General features: G+C 40.9%; 1 protein-coding gene across 1 annotated transcript; it reads right to left on the bottom strand.

Annotated features, from left to right (window-relative positions):
* Positions 1–948: 948 nt before the first annotated feature.
* Positions 949–13,946, bottom strand: LOC136421810 (ABC-type oligopeptide transporter ABCB9-like). Its single transcript, XM_066409410.1, has 11 exons — positions 13,805–13,946; positions 7,516–8,110; positions 5,980–6,097; positions 5,299–5,429; positions 4,938–5,143; positions 4,271–4,392; positions 3,935–4,010; positions 2,838–2,966; positions 2,223–2,414; positions 1,703–1,816; positions 949–966 (listed from the first exon to the last, which is right to left on the bottom strand). The coding sequence occupies exons 2-11, from the start codon at positions 8,102–8,104 to the stop codon at positions 949–951; spliced, it is 1,695 nt and encodes a 564-aa protein (XP_066265507.1). The 5' UTR covers positions 8,105–8,110; positions 13,805–13,946.
* Between the last annotated feature and the right edge of the window lie 1,614 nt (positions 13,947–15,560).

The following is a 15,560-nucleotide window of genomic DNA, read 5'->3' as shown; positions in this document are numbered from 1 at the left end:
CTTGGGGGCAAACCAGCTTTAGCTCCTATATTAAAACAATAGGAGCTATTGTCCCCTTTTACTTCAACCTTGTCTTGAGTTGTCTAATTCGCTTTCTATTGGACTATCTAAAAAAAAAAAAAAAATTGTCTTCTCCTTATTTGCATATCAATTCATAGTTCGTGGTTATAAACCTGCTGTTCAACTGATCCTGCTCACAGTCACTGACGAAAAGTAGTGGATGCTACTTGAAACGTCTGACCGTTTCCAAAATCATATCCAGTTGTTTGAGTAATTGCTTTTTGGCGTAGTCGCCTTCATTGTTCGTAAAAGTTCGGACGCCATCAGTTTTATTATTCACTTACATGTTAAGCCTATCATCTATTTGAAGGAAAGTATAATTTTCTGCTCTTCATTGTTTTTAGTTAAAATAGTAGACATAGCGTGGAGAACTTTGTTCCAGTACAACACAAACGACGTAGCATGTAGCATAGATCCATTTAAGATATTGTTCTGTGATGCTGTTGCACAATGATTGTACTTGAATGTAAACTTATGTCATCTTTTCCACGATAGAGACCAAAAATGTCGGTAAAGTAGTTGTCACATGTTAGATATTTCATATACTGGTAAAACATTCCTTATATGGTGGTTGTCACAAACAACCAGAACTGTGTAAATATATGGAAATGGTACATGATGTTTTGTAGTTTTATAAGATCAAATAAAATGACGATACAGAATAGCATTATCTTTCTTCTCCTCTTCGTTGCTTTAAGGATTTGACATACATGCGAATATGAAATTGACTTTGCTGGTGCTGTGTTGGTAAAGAACGTATACTTCTATAAACAACCTTAAATAATCTTGGGATACCTTATTTCACATTATCAGACCCGTTTAGAAACTGTATTTCACTAGGGTGCAAGACTTCAAAAGCTGCAGTTGGAAAGTACAGCTTCGATACGTTTAGATGATGGCATAAACCTACTTTGTACGTGAACATTATGAGAGGTTTAAACGCAATGGATTTACACACCGCTTCAACCGCCACGAGCCATGCACAAATATTTTGACAACCACAAGCCCTTAATAAAAAGGATACCAAATGACCATTAGAATGAGTCTATCATAGAGGTTAGCCTTTTGAGTGTGAGGCACTAGGACACGCCAACCAAACCAGATATTTATCCATATTTCGATACTTTCCCAACCAGCCTGGGCGATTCTCTTGTGGAGAGTATCTTAGAATGCATTGTCTTGGCCCAAATACCTTAGGCAGACTGTCGTGATTGTAGTGGTACTACACGTGAAACACTAGACTAAGTGCTGTGTCGCCATGTATGCTTTGCGGAGTCTGGCAGAACTGCAGGTAGCAGGGTGGCCCAAATACAGTATACCGTACTAAGATATTGTAGTGGGATTAATACATTGTACTGGGGTGAAATACAGTGTACTGGGTCTATACAGTGAAATACATTGTACTGGGGTGAAATACATTGTACTGGGTCTAATACATCGCTTTAGGACACTGTATTTCGCTAATACATTGTATTTGGGTGAAATACGTTGTATTTGGCGAAATACAGTGTATCTGGCGAAACACGCTGTATTTCGCTAATACATTGTATTCGGATGAAATACGTTGTATTTGGCGAAATACAGTGTATTTGCGAAATACAGTATATTTGGCTTCCAAATACAGTGTATTTCGCCCAAATACAATGTATTTCGCTTTTGACTGGTATGAACCGCCATAGACACAGCTGCTCTTCCCACTGCCACTTGGGCCGACCAGGGCAACAAATTCGCCTGGAGACACCTTGAAAGAAACATCCTGGTGTAGAAAGGACAATATAAAATTGGAAACATTACTATGATCTCGTATTCCAGTCGAGAAAATAAATGTCATTAGCGAAGCTTTTCATGGACATAAAAGTCGAATCCTGTGTTGAAGTACACAAGTTCTTAACAACTCATATCCCTTTAAGGTATGTTGTATTAATTTTACATGTCTTGCGTTAAAGTTATTGCCTGAACCAAACCGCCGTAATAGCTAGAGCCACTCCCCAACGATGACTGCCTTATTTAACATCGCTGGAATTCACACTAACAAGCCATATATAGCAATATCTTAAAAGTTCTTCTGCACTGCATTTTTGTGATGGAAATTGCAGTCCAACTTTGCTTCATAGCATATTATTAAGTCATTGCAATTAAAGAAAATTTTAAAAAAGTATCACCTTTAGAACATGTGCGCGCCGCCGGGTTGGGTAGGACATCCACACGTTCTTGAACTCTATGCTTCCTCGAAGTTTCGAAGGTGCCAACCGGCCGCCATTTCTTACTTTCGGTACTCGGTCGATGAATTCAATGACTTTTATAGATGCTCCCAAGGCTTCCATCAGCTTTGCATATACTTGGACCGTCAGTTTCTGTCAGAGGAGTAAAGAGGGAACAATTTGTTGGACAGGGACGTAGTCTGATTATACACCACATTAGTTCGAACAGTAGGAGTCCTCTTACCCTCTATCTAATACTATAAATGATAACTTTATTGCACAACAATTGCACAAGGTACACAGTACGGCATCAACTAGGGTGGTACATACTATTAGATAACATTCTATTAAGCTAATCAATCTATCTAATACAATATGGTGTAGTATTAGGGGATGACAATGGGATTTTACAATCATTGGAGCAGTTTCTAACGTCGGCAAGAGCCACGGCTACTAAACATCTTCTGTTACAACCGTTACATCACTTGCGCTAGTAACTACATGAATTATTCAATTCGATTGTCTGTATTTTATGTAACCGGCCACCAATCAATTATCAAATTGTTCAAAGCTTACCCCCAGTGATACCCTAAAGCGGTTTTTGCACAGGTAAAACGTCACCAGTTCCCCTGCTGTTATCGTATTCGTCATCACAAGATGGCCGCCGTAGTACAAGGTCAACACGAGCAGGCCAAGGTCGAAAGACTAGAACACAAGGAAATGTGTTATTATTATGTTGTTCTTTGCTTTTTTTTAGTTGTTATTTGCTTGTTTGTTTGTTTGTTTGATTGTTTGGGTGGTTTCCTAACAAAGACTGGGATCCCATGGAATGCATCTCTTTGGTGACCTGCATATTCTATGATACCTTTTGACGTGCCAAGTACATGGACTATACTGTAGTATAAGCAGGAAGTAAATTGCAACGTCTACGACATAAGCCGATCACAGTAATCGCTATAAACATACATACGTACCTTCATGTCTACTCTCATATCAATGTCAAAGATTCTACCAATGTTTATGCGCAGCCCTGAGAACCTCATAAAAACAATGCAAGGTGCAAAGATTCATATTGTCCATGGTCTATAACTGTCAAAGCAACAACAAGTGACTAGTAATCAATTATATATATGATACGTTGATGAAAGTTAGACATCCAGGTAGTAAGATACGCCAAAAATAATTGCTCAAGCAACTGGATAAAATTTTGAAACAGTCAGACGTTTCGGACAGCATCCACTGTCTTTCGTCAGTGACTAACGATAGGACTGAGAACACCAGGCTTTATACCAAAACTCTGAATATGTATGTAAATGAGGTTAAGACAATTTAGGATGTCTTAAAGTGGTCTTTAAGAGAAGATTGATTCAAGACAAAGTTATGTGCCAATAGTTCAATTAGCTACTGTTGATTTTTACTAAATGTTGTTCGTCTGGGGGGCAGTACATAAAGACAGTGGATGCTGTCTGAAACGTCTTACTGTTTCAAAATTTTATCCAGTTGCTTGAGTAATTACTTTTGGCCAATTATATAATAGCCTTGTTTGATTTTTTCTCCATTAAGACAAAATCATTATGTGATCATGCATTGAATCTAAATGTCATAGATACGACGACGAAAACGTGCACGAACATCCTGGGCGCAACCAGCACTCATTAGTCTTAGAGACTTACGCGTTCGACCAGGACGAAGCTCCCCAATAGCAATGCCTTCCGAACGTGAAGCTTGTAAGTGTCTTCCAGAAGCTCGCTGTGAGTTGGGGGTAAGGGCTTGTTATAAAAACTTCTTCACAAGTTACATGGAAAACGCCATTGTTCGTAAATAGTCCCTTCATATCCATCTAACACAAGTATGTGTATATAGCTGTATTCTTTTTTGTAGTCATATCTTTATGCACACACTAACACAGAAAGAGAGAGAGAGAGAGAGAGAGAGAGAGAGGAGATGCATTCACAACATTATCAGCGGTCTATTTCATCGCGGATTGACAAAATGCTCTTGTTACTCACCCGTATCTTTCGCACTCCCTGTCCTCGTTCGCAAAGCTGCGGACCGTCCTAATGTTGCCGCACGTCTCGTCAGCAACCTCATTGGCCCTGGCAAAGGACGTCCGGATTTCCATGGCCACTTTCTATTTGAGACGGTACATGAAAAAGGTTCTAAAATTCTTTACAAGTGCACCTTGGTCATTGCTTTAGAATTATCATTGCATCTACACATTTTTTTTCAATTCTTACTTTTAGAGCCATGGCTCGCAGTTGAGTTGATGTTGTACTTTCGTTTAAGATTTTTCGGCAGTTTTGAAAAATTAATTTTTAAGACAAGGCAATTCTCTTCTCGAATTCAATAAAATGTTATTCAATTATCATGAAAGCTCGTCTGTGTTTGTAGCAATCATAGTTGAATACTAAACTTTCTTCCAACACAAAAGGTACGCAAGGATCAAATTTTCAATTTTCAACGACAACTGACGTTTTTTTCGGGTTCACGTTCGGAGGAAGTGATTGGTGATTATTTATCTTGATAAAGGCGACAGTGGTCGTTAAAAAGTTAATCCTTGCGTACATTTTGTTTTTGAACAAAGTTTAGTACTGTACTATACATACATACATACATATATACATACATACATAGATATATAAATATATATATAACCCGCAAAAAAAGCGTACTTACCTTTAGATATCCTCCAAACACCTTGCTCACTACAGCGATGATGGGCAGCATAATGAGATTGAGGATGGACAGACGCCACGACAACCACAGCATGAAGGCTAACACGGCGACAACGCGGACAAAACTAGCGATCAGCACTTTGACATTGTTGACAAACATTACGGTCGTAATGGTCGTGTCAGCACTCAGACGAGAAATGATTTCACCTAGGCATAAAAAAGAGGAATCAAAATGCATCAATTATTTTGAGTTACAGCGCTTAGTCCACTCCAAATACATGTGTTGGCTTCAATCACAAAACATTGTCATGAACAGAGTTATATTCCAAAAAACAAGGCAACAACGACAACAAAAGATTTACCAGTTTTGACGCTGTCGAAGAAGCCGATCTCCTGACGGGTGATTGAGCGGAGCAGCAGGTTTCGCACCCGGACGTTGAACTTTATCTTGGTGATCTCGAACAACCCAGTGCGCATGGAATAGCAGGCCGCACTACAGATTTCACAACAAGAAGCGCACTCATGGATCGACAGGTCAACGATCATTCACGATTTGGTATGGTATCTTCTCAGTAATAATGCGAATAAAACCTTCGTTTGCATAATTCATCTCTTAATTACCCTTTCTCCATCCAATATTGCCTGCCGATCAAAATCATAAGTGCTAAAGTTTCAACATTCTCTGGCATAATAATACTTAATTTTGAGTTATGCAAATGAGTCGAGTAATAGCGTCTTTTTCTAGGTAACACATTGTACGTGTTTAAAGTTCCTTTGATAGAAGACAATGGACATACGAAGTTTCCTCATTAACTATGCAGCTGTATTTATTGAATAAAGAAGTGCTTTCGCTGACGTAAATAGCACTTTACAAGCAGAGGTCAGTGGGGGAAGATAGTGACCTTTTTATCATATGCCCCTATGCCCCGTTTTTTAATCCGCTCTCGTTGATTGGGAAGGCGGGCAAACACGGGGCACAGTATGATAAAAAGGTCTCAATCGTCCGCTCTGATTGGAGAGTAGTTAATTGGTCTTGATCTTACCGGGAGGCCGTACAAATAGCCATGAGCGTGATGGCATAGATAAACTGGTCCTGTGACGTGTGTATTTTGTTTATCCCGTCAATCACCTGGCCTGCATAGTAAGGGATGAAGCTGTCGCCTGGAAAAAGGTGGATAGGAAGGAAGGAGGACTGTCAATGACGGGTACATGCAATACTGCAAACAAGCTTAACTGTAACATGTAATACTACAAACAAGCTAAACTGTAACATGTAATACTGCAAACAAGCTAAGCAAGCTGAACTGCAAAGTTTAATACTACAAACAAGCTAATAAAGCTGAACTGCAAAATGTAATGAAACAAATTAAACAAGTTAAACTGTAACATGCAATACTGCAAACAAGTTAAACTGTAATACGTAATACTACAAACAAGCCAAACAAGCTGAACTGCAAAATGTAATGCTACAAATTAAACAAACATGTAATACTACAAACAAGCTAAACTTTTCTAAAAAATCTTTGGTACTGCACAAGGTCCATGAGGACTGTCAGTGGCAGGTGTGTTTAGTACTACAAACATGCTAAAAGTGATATGATTATAAAGTTCTTCGAAGATTTCTTTCTGCTATAATGCCCTCTCACGCATGTATTTATTGTATCTGCCAAATCTATGAACAAGGCGTTTCTTTTCTCTGAGCGAAATGTGTTTTAACCTTTATGTAGTTTTTACAATAAATAATGGCAAATAGCTTCGTCTGACCTGCAAATGCATTGAACCACAGACCAGCGATAAAGTTTGCAGAAATACCCCAGTTAACCCTCAAACACCCGAACGGGGTCATTTTTGACCCCAGGGGTGGATTTTGACGTGGTATTTCAACATGTTTGATCTGAAAAAAATTCATTCCGTGACTTTGTCAGTAGACATCTTTTCTAACCTCTCTTAACTTTCTGGGGAGATCGGCACAATACTGGTGACATTATATAGGAAAGTCTGTGTTGAGTCCGCTGGGGTCATTTTTGACCCCAGCAGAAATAATATGCTGTTTTTTAGACCTGCCCTCTGTAACTACTAAACTACTTATCAAATGACCACCAAATTTTCAGAGGATGATGCACATGTAAATCCATATTACCATAACAAATTGTACGTCATCATGACGTAATATGACGTCTTTATGACATAATTTTATATGATTCTATCCACCATCATGGATTTTGACCGATGACGTCATCAAATAAGCTTAGAATATCAATGTTAAATCATAAAAGTTACATTGGATTAGATAAGATGATAAGAATGTTAGAAAATACATTTGGCGTATCAAAAAAGCCTCGAAAAGTAATTTTTTGAACTGAAATTAGAAGATTTTGTATAAACCCGTTGCCATGGCAACACGAAAAACGATGAACTTGCTTTATTAATTTGAAATTTTTGTTAAGGACATTTTATGAAAAGTCACCAAGTTTCGTAGCCCTCACGTAAGCCGTTCATTAGTTATGCAACATGAAATTTGCTGTACATGTTGGATCGGATTCGTTTTTAGGGTTATTATGGTAATGTATGGTACTTACTGACAGCACCTCCGATCAAGAAGGACATCGCTGCAAGAAAGTACGGTATGACAGGTTTTCCATAGCTTATCAGCTTTGTAACAGGGGAAAAATTTGATTCGCTGTCCGCTCCTCTCTCCAGTAGTCCTTCGGCCTCCTCATCAATTCCGTTCCCCGGCTTTACACTTGTATGAGACAGTATGGTCCAGTTAATGTAGAACACTGCACATCCAACTATACTGCCGACAAAGCTGCCCCAGAACCAGGGCGTGAAAGGAAACTTGGCTTCCTTCATGGAATACATCAGCAGCTTAACGAAGGTGTACAAACACATAGCCGATGGTAAGACTAAGATCCACGGAGAAGTCCACGGCTTGGTTCTTGTATTACACAGCACGGACAGGACAGCTCCAAACATCACACATCCTCTCAGCGGTGCGAGTATCCAGATGTCTAACAAAGACGTGAAGATGCTGAAGGAACTGATGTCGTGCGTGAACTTGTGGAGATCCGCACCATTCATGTAGAGGATGGTGTTGGCGGCGAGGTCGACCAGGGACAGCAGCACGACAGCAGCAACCCTGATTGCGGTGTTCTCTGTCCCCGCCATTATGGACTGAAAAGAACCACAACACTGTTTGCGATACAAATAAATAGTAACACGTGCATTCTAAAACACACAGAGAGTCAATCGCAGGTTGCAATTTCAGTGCAGTAACCGCGAAAATCGAAGAAAACCTACCTACCCATTGTTCAAGGGTGACGAGAAAGACGATGGGCGAAAAAAGGTTATCGCGGATCGCGGAATCCAAACCTATTAGGGACCAAACGATATTTACCGGGGAGGGAGGGGTGGTGCGCTGGAAGTCCGGTGAAAAAAATTTTCCATGACCCTCCCCCCCATCTCAAAAAAAATTTCCATTACCCTCCTCCCACAGGTATCATGTAAAAATGGTAGAAAAACGACCCCCATTTATAAAACAGCTACTATATGGCCTATATGGACATCGGGCGTCCACTTGGGATAGCTGACGCAGGCTATAAAACAAGAACCGGGAACCAGCGGATGTCGGTACCAGAGGCGGCAGCAGAAAATCAAAATGTATATGGGGCAAGACAGTTGAGACAATTTTGAAATCGGGACCGTTTAAACTACTATATGAGGGACAAATTTTGCTGGAAGAGTTTAGCTAAGTTTAATCAAGGAGATATATAGACATCTCTATTGTAAAACGAAATACAGCTTGATTTCTTGGGGGCGACGCCCTCTGACATAGTACTAGTATTTTTCGCCGCGGGAGACGGTCAATCAACTTCTATTCTCCAAAGGACCTTGACATGCAATTAAATTTAGGTGAAACCAACCGTGAAAGACATGTAAAAGCTCAGAAACAACAATATCAATCGTTGGTTTATTTAGCTACTCAAAAATATCAATAGTCGATACCAGTTTTCCGTTTTTTGGCTGTGTCCGTGTTCTCCGAAGTCGAATCGCTACAATGTCGTCGCTGTCAGAAGTTCTCTTCGGTGCGAAATAGGAAGCGATATTCCTGGTATACTACGCTTCAGCGCAGGCATGTTTCCAGAAAAATCGCCGCCGAGGCGATCTTCCCTCGGCGGTCGGCGGCGAAAGTCCTAATACGAAAGTCCCTTGCCGCGGCATTTAAAGAACCTTGGCCCGTCTAAGAAATCGCGTCACCCCCTCCCCGAAATATATACGCCGCCGGCCCGTTCCAGGAAGCCGAAAGCGCTGTTCTTCGTCTTACAGATAACGTGGAACTTCCGTCTTAATACAAACTTTGTACAAGCATCGCTGTGGGAAAGTTCAGGGAACGTAACATCGCCATAGGTTCGCTGTAACTAGCACACGGAGATCCAACTCGCGCGTTTTCCCCACAAAGTTGCCGCTGATTGACAGTCGGCAGCCTTTGATGACAGTCGCGACCATGGCGACGTCGGCGGCAGAAAGTCTACTAAAAGGAAAGTCGGCGGTTTGTGGGCGGTGCCACAAATTTGCAGTAGCCGAATTGTCCAATCATGGCGAAGCTTATAGATAAGTTGAAACTTTATCTTCCTCTCTTTGTAAAAATGAATTTTCTGTGCATTGATTCGCTGTTATGGATGGGAAAATGACGTAACCTTTGTCAGAAATACAGTTAAGAATTAATTCTTATTCCCGCGCTGACAGAGAAAGGAATCTTTTAGAAAGAACAGCTTCTGTGTTGGTCAACTGCGGACTGTTAATTTCCAAATAAGGAGATTCCCCGGGAATCTGATACATTTACGGCTGTTCTAATAGTCGGGAACCGCTCCGCAGATTGTGCACATGGAGACCTACTCGGCTATTGTTTACGTTTTCGCGCAATGCTGCCAGCGGCACACGAGCCGCAATGGGATTTTCCCGGGTGGGAGGGGCGGCAAGACAAGATCGGAGCGGTAGGGCAGGGTGCTAATTTAGTAATTGGCACCTCCCTTTGAGCTGATACCTGGATGGCTTCCTTTGAAACAGCGGAGACGCGTGCCATTGCATTTTTACTACGGTATTTTTGTTTTTTTTCGCCGCTACGCTGGGTGAAAAAACAGCATAGCGGGTGATTTACAGCGTCGGTTTGTCGACCCACAGCGTAGCGGCCCGCTATGTTCAACTTACTGAGAAAATGTTTCTGGGTAGAAAATAACAAACAATTTAGATATATGTATTATTTATTCTTTATTACTGATTGATTGTGCGGTAGCATTCCACACTTCATTTTCATGAAGATGTACCGTACTCTCATGCTGATATGCACTTTTTCCGAGGAAGAACCCCTCCTAACGTACGCAACCCGACTTTAGCGTCATCCTGGAGCCCCTGCTTGCAACTTGAAAAGTTTAAAAAGTGCGTGCGTAAATAGGAATTTTACGGTAAGAATTAATTCTATTCCCGCACTGACAAAGAAAGGAATATTTTACGTTAATAACAGCTTCTGTGTTGGTCAACTTCCAAGGAGATTTACCGGGAATCTGATACATTTAATATTTACGGCTGTTCTAATAGTCCGGGACCCACCCCGCTGATCTTGCACGTATCACAGAGAGACGTATTCGGCTACTGTTTACGTTTTGGCGCGATGCTGTCAGCGCCTCGACATTTTTACTACGGTAGTTTTGTATTTTTTCGCCGCTACGCCGGGTGAAAAAAAAGCATAGCGGGCTATTCACAGCATCAGTCATAATGTTTATGCACAATAATTCAGCGGATTCATAAAACAAAAAATCTATGACCCTCCCCCAACCCAGAATTTTTTCCATGACCCTCCCCTCCACCTCGAAAAAAATTTCCATGAAAATAGCTTCCGAGTCTAAAAAGGAGACTTTAAGTAGAGTCTAAAAGAAGCTGGAATTAGATAGCAACCTTTGACCCCGTCTAACCGGTTGGGCTAACTATCGGCCATTGTAGTCAGTGTATAACCCTTTTGTTTGTTCGTTTGTTTATTTGTTTTGTATAACCCGTCAACGCGTAGCACCTAGTACGTAAGACGGCACTGTAAGGTTTGATCCGCTGCATACCAGGATATAAAAAGTGTGCCGGGATGTCATAAGATTAAAAACAGGACCTCTGGCTTTACGTCCACTCCGAGATGATGTTCTTCAAGCTAAGGACTATTTTTCACAGACTGAGAACAACACTAACCACATAATAAAATGCTAAACTTTCTTCCAACTCTAAGTATACACAACATCAACTTTTCGACGACCACTGTGGCCTTCTTCAGGATCAATGATGACACTAGCCACAGCATCAACTCGGCCCATTTCCAACTCGGCCCATCGCAAATCTGGTCAACTCGGCCCATCGGCCGTGGTCAACTCGGCCATCGCCGTGGTCAAGTCGGCCCATTGCCAAATTTACACAAAATAAAACACACCAAAAACACTCACTTTCTGAACATTCAAAATGATTGCAATTTTCAACTCTTCAATATCTTCTTTGATCTGACCTTAATCTTCTTCCTATTTTTGCATTGGATATCTTGGGGAGCATGGAAAAAGAGGTGAAAAAATAGTCTATTCTGCTCGCCTGTATATTTCGTCGCCATGTGTAGCGAGTTGTGTTAGGGTTTTTGAATCTCCAGATGTCTTGAAGGTCGAATTTATTTACCATATCGGAGATCCTCTCAAATGCTCTGGGGTGATAATTAGTCACCCTTTTTCCAGCCCGGTCCATTTTAACATCTAAAACGGTGTTAAAGTCACCCACGATGATAATACATTCACCGGTAATATCCAGATTTAACTGTTCTTTGTCAACATCTTGGTAATCTTTCAATTTCTGAACTTCACTTTCAATCTCTTCGAAGAAGTCAGGATTGTCCGAATTGGGTGCGTACAGGTTAACAAGACAGAATCTAAGATTTTCAACCGTGATATCCACAATATCCACGAGACAACTCGGCCCCTGGGACAACTCGGCCCCTGGGACAACTCTGCACCTAACCCAGGACAACTCGGCATCAGTGCATGATAAGTGTATTTGGGGCTCGAAGAATGACAATTCTACCGATCTGACAGGCTGATAAGTGCAATAAGAATTTTAAGAAACAAAACTCAGTCCATACATAAGCATTTTTCTATTTCCGTTTAGTCTCAAATGTTACAAGACTGTCAAAAACAAGTTGCGGGCCGGGGCGACGACGCCATTTTATTTGTTATTTTCGACGCTCTTTCACGAAGTCTCTATGCTTATGTTCTGCTATGAAAGTGCTTACAACTTATTACCGATGAAACTAAATGTATAGCAGTTCATTATGTTTTGTTGGACATAAATAATAATAGTTTGTAGGTTTTCAAAACGCGTCGAGATAACCGAGATGATAAAACTTCCTTATTGGTATTTAAACTATCAAAGCGTTTCGGCGAAGTGACCTGCAGAGTTTCACAATTTCCTATTCTTTTTAGACGAACTGTTTGGCAGTTAAACATGTTTTATTCCTCACATAGATCTTTAAAAGTTTCTGTTCTGTTTGCTGATCTATGTCAGTTTCTGGGCTCGGTGCCGAGTTGTCCCGAATGGCTAGGGGCCGAGTTGTCCCAGGGGCCGAGTTGTCCTGATACCATCCAACGCCCATCTGTGTCCACAGTCTTTCCGTGAATTTCAAAATTCAAATGCTTTATGAATAGGATTATAACTCCCTTAGTGTTACTCGTTGCGTGACAAAAACTCGCCGTACCACCCCATTCTGAAGTCCAGTACATTTCGTCTTTGAATACAGAATGTGTTTCCTGAAGGCATATAATATCACATGGGACTTCAGACAACCAGTTGAAAATCTCCCTCCTTTTTTCACGATCCGCAATCCCATTACAATTGAAACCAGCTTCTTTTATCATCATTTTGGATTTTTGGAATTTTGCTCAGCATTGTTAACGAAGGAAACGGGAGGGAGCCATAACTTAAAGTCAGGTGGAATTTCCCCATACAGCTGGGTTTTGATAAACTCATTATGCAGGAATTCCGTCCCGGCGGAGGGAACCTGCGGCATTTGATAATGAAGCCCACAAGGAGGTGTATGTACAACATAATCAAACTAAAGCAACCAAGTAAACATAACATAACGTAATGATCACAGTGTGTCTCTACCAGTGGGAAAGGGATCCGCGATCCGTTTCCCACCAGAAGTCTTTGACACCTGGACTCGTCGTGTTATGTTCACCCTAACCATTAGGTTTATAGACTGGTTCGACAAGGTGTCTTTAACTGACACGTATGTTACTAGTCGGGACACGGCGGGTCGATGTGATGACCAGGCCCGCTGCATACCAGGATATAAAATGTGTACCGGGATGTCATAAGATTAAAACCAGGACCTCCACTCCGAGATGACGTTATTCAAGCTAAGGACTATTGGACACAGGCTGAGTCGAGTGAGGAAGTATATTATGTGTGATGTTCCCTTCTCAAGGGCAAAGCATCGGGCCTGCCAGAGATTCGAACCCAGAACTTTTATATTCTATGCCAACAACACTAACCACGTAATAAAATGCTAAACTTTCTTCCAACACTATAAGTATACACAAGATCAACTTTTCGACGACCACTGTGGCCTTCTTCAGATTCAATGATGACACTAACCACAGGATCAACTCGACCCATTTCCAACTCGGCCCATCGCAAATCTGGTCAAGTCGGCCCATCGCAAATCTGGTCAAGTCGGCCCATCGCAAATCTGGTCAACTCGGCCCATCGGCCGTGGTAAACTCGGCCCATCGCCGTGGTCAAGTCGGCCCATTGCCAAATTTACACAAAATAAAACACACAAAAAAAACTCACCTTCTAAACAATATGCCTACAATTTTCAACTCTTCAATATCTTCTTTGCTCGGCAGGTATGTAGAATTTACTTCAGCATGCGCTGGCAGGCCTGGTGATCACGTCGACCCGCAGCGTCCCGACTAGTAGTAACATACGTGTCAGCTGTTAAAGACAACTTGTCGAACCAGTTAGAAGAACTTGTCGAACAAGTCTTTAAATCTAATGGTTAGGATGAACATAACACGACGAGACCAGGTAAGATCTCATTTAGCATGATTACACGGTGGGAGAGTAAAGCAGTTGTTTTGCATAACCCTTTTGTTTGTTTGTTTGTTTGTGTAACCCGTCAACGCGTAGCACCCAGTCCGTAAGACGACACTGTACGTTTTGATCCGCTGAATACCAGGATATAAAAGAGAGCTGACCAACCACGCAATCGCTTATACCACGTGTAGCGCGCCGATTGGGTGCCCCTTTGAAACGCCGCCGGCGCCGCGGGAGACACAAAATAGCAAAAAAAAACACATCAAGATATCGCAAAATAAATCATTTTGATGTAGTGTATGGAAAAACAAATAATGGGGTCCTTTGGGTAAATATCTAATGCACAACTTAAACAAATTTCAGGTCCTTAGGTTTCAACACCACGGCACTGGAGGCCATAATGTACGCATTTTGGCTGAAAATGACCAAAGAAACTCAATAAAATCATTTAAAAAATTCATATAAAAAAAGGAAGAAAAAAATCTAGGGGTATACACTTACTCTACCTGCATACCAAATTTCAGCTCATTTGGTCCACGGACGACCGAGATGAATCGCTTTGAAGATTTGACAGAAGAAGGAGGAGAATAAGGAAGGGAAGGAGAAGAAGCCTGACAAAAACAATATGTTTTGTTGGCGGAACATAACTAAGAATCAGCTGCCACAAACTACATATTGAAACGGGAAGACATACCCGCACTCCTCTAGAGCAACGATCATGTAAACATTGTACTTTGAATAGAATAGAAGACGAATGTCATTTTGTGGTAGAATGCAGCTTAGAAAGAAATGAACTGTATTAAGCTTGTAGAAAACCTATGACCCTACTTCACACATTTAAGTACTGTACAAAAATTCATATTCCTAATGTGACTAGACAAACCTCCCATTGAAAAACATGTCTGTTCTTTTATATCTTCTATAACCGAAAAGCGAGGAGAAGTAGGATTTATCTAAAGACTGGTTCGACAAGTTTCTTTAATTGACATAACTGATATTCATAGGTCAAAGGTTGCAATGTGGTTTGTTGCCTGCGGTATGAGGCTCCAAAAACCTCAAAGTCAACAGTTCGAAGTTGTCTGACAATGAATGAATGAAGACCTTTATTGCACATTTCTGTCAAACTTGGCTAAGTACAGGTCACAACAAAATAAAACTAGAGTTCCACGAACACATTATCTTCGCCAAATAATCAAGGCTTAATGTGGAGAGCTTTTAATATTTACATGCTTATCACCCCCTGCAAATTTGATCATACACAATACCATTTGAAAGTTATAATGTGGGGGGGGGGAAGAGTCCAGTCTAGATAGGGTTAAAAATCATTTGGTGGTACTGGACTAGTATATGTGTATAGTGTGCTGATATATGTTATAACTGGTCATCAAAAAGATTGAAAGTTGTAATTAAATGATACAGTCCATTTATACGAATAGAATAAATATTTATTCCATATCATACACATTTTGCAAGATAGTACATGTGACTTTTCCATACGGTGCTAGGTAAT

This window comes from Branchiostoma lanceolatum, chromosome 1 (genome assembly GCF_035083965.1).
Source record: "Branchiostoma lanceolatum isolate klBraLanc5 chromosome 1, klBraLanc5.hap2, whole genome shotgun sequence".
NCBI classification, from domain to species: Eukaryota; Metazoa; Chordata; class Leptocardii; order Amphioxiformes; family Branchiostomatidae; genus Branchiostoma; species Branchiostoma lanceolatum.
This window is presented reverse-complemented; position numbering and strand designations above follow the sequence as displayed.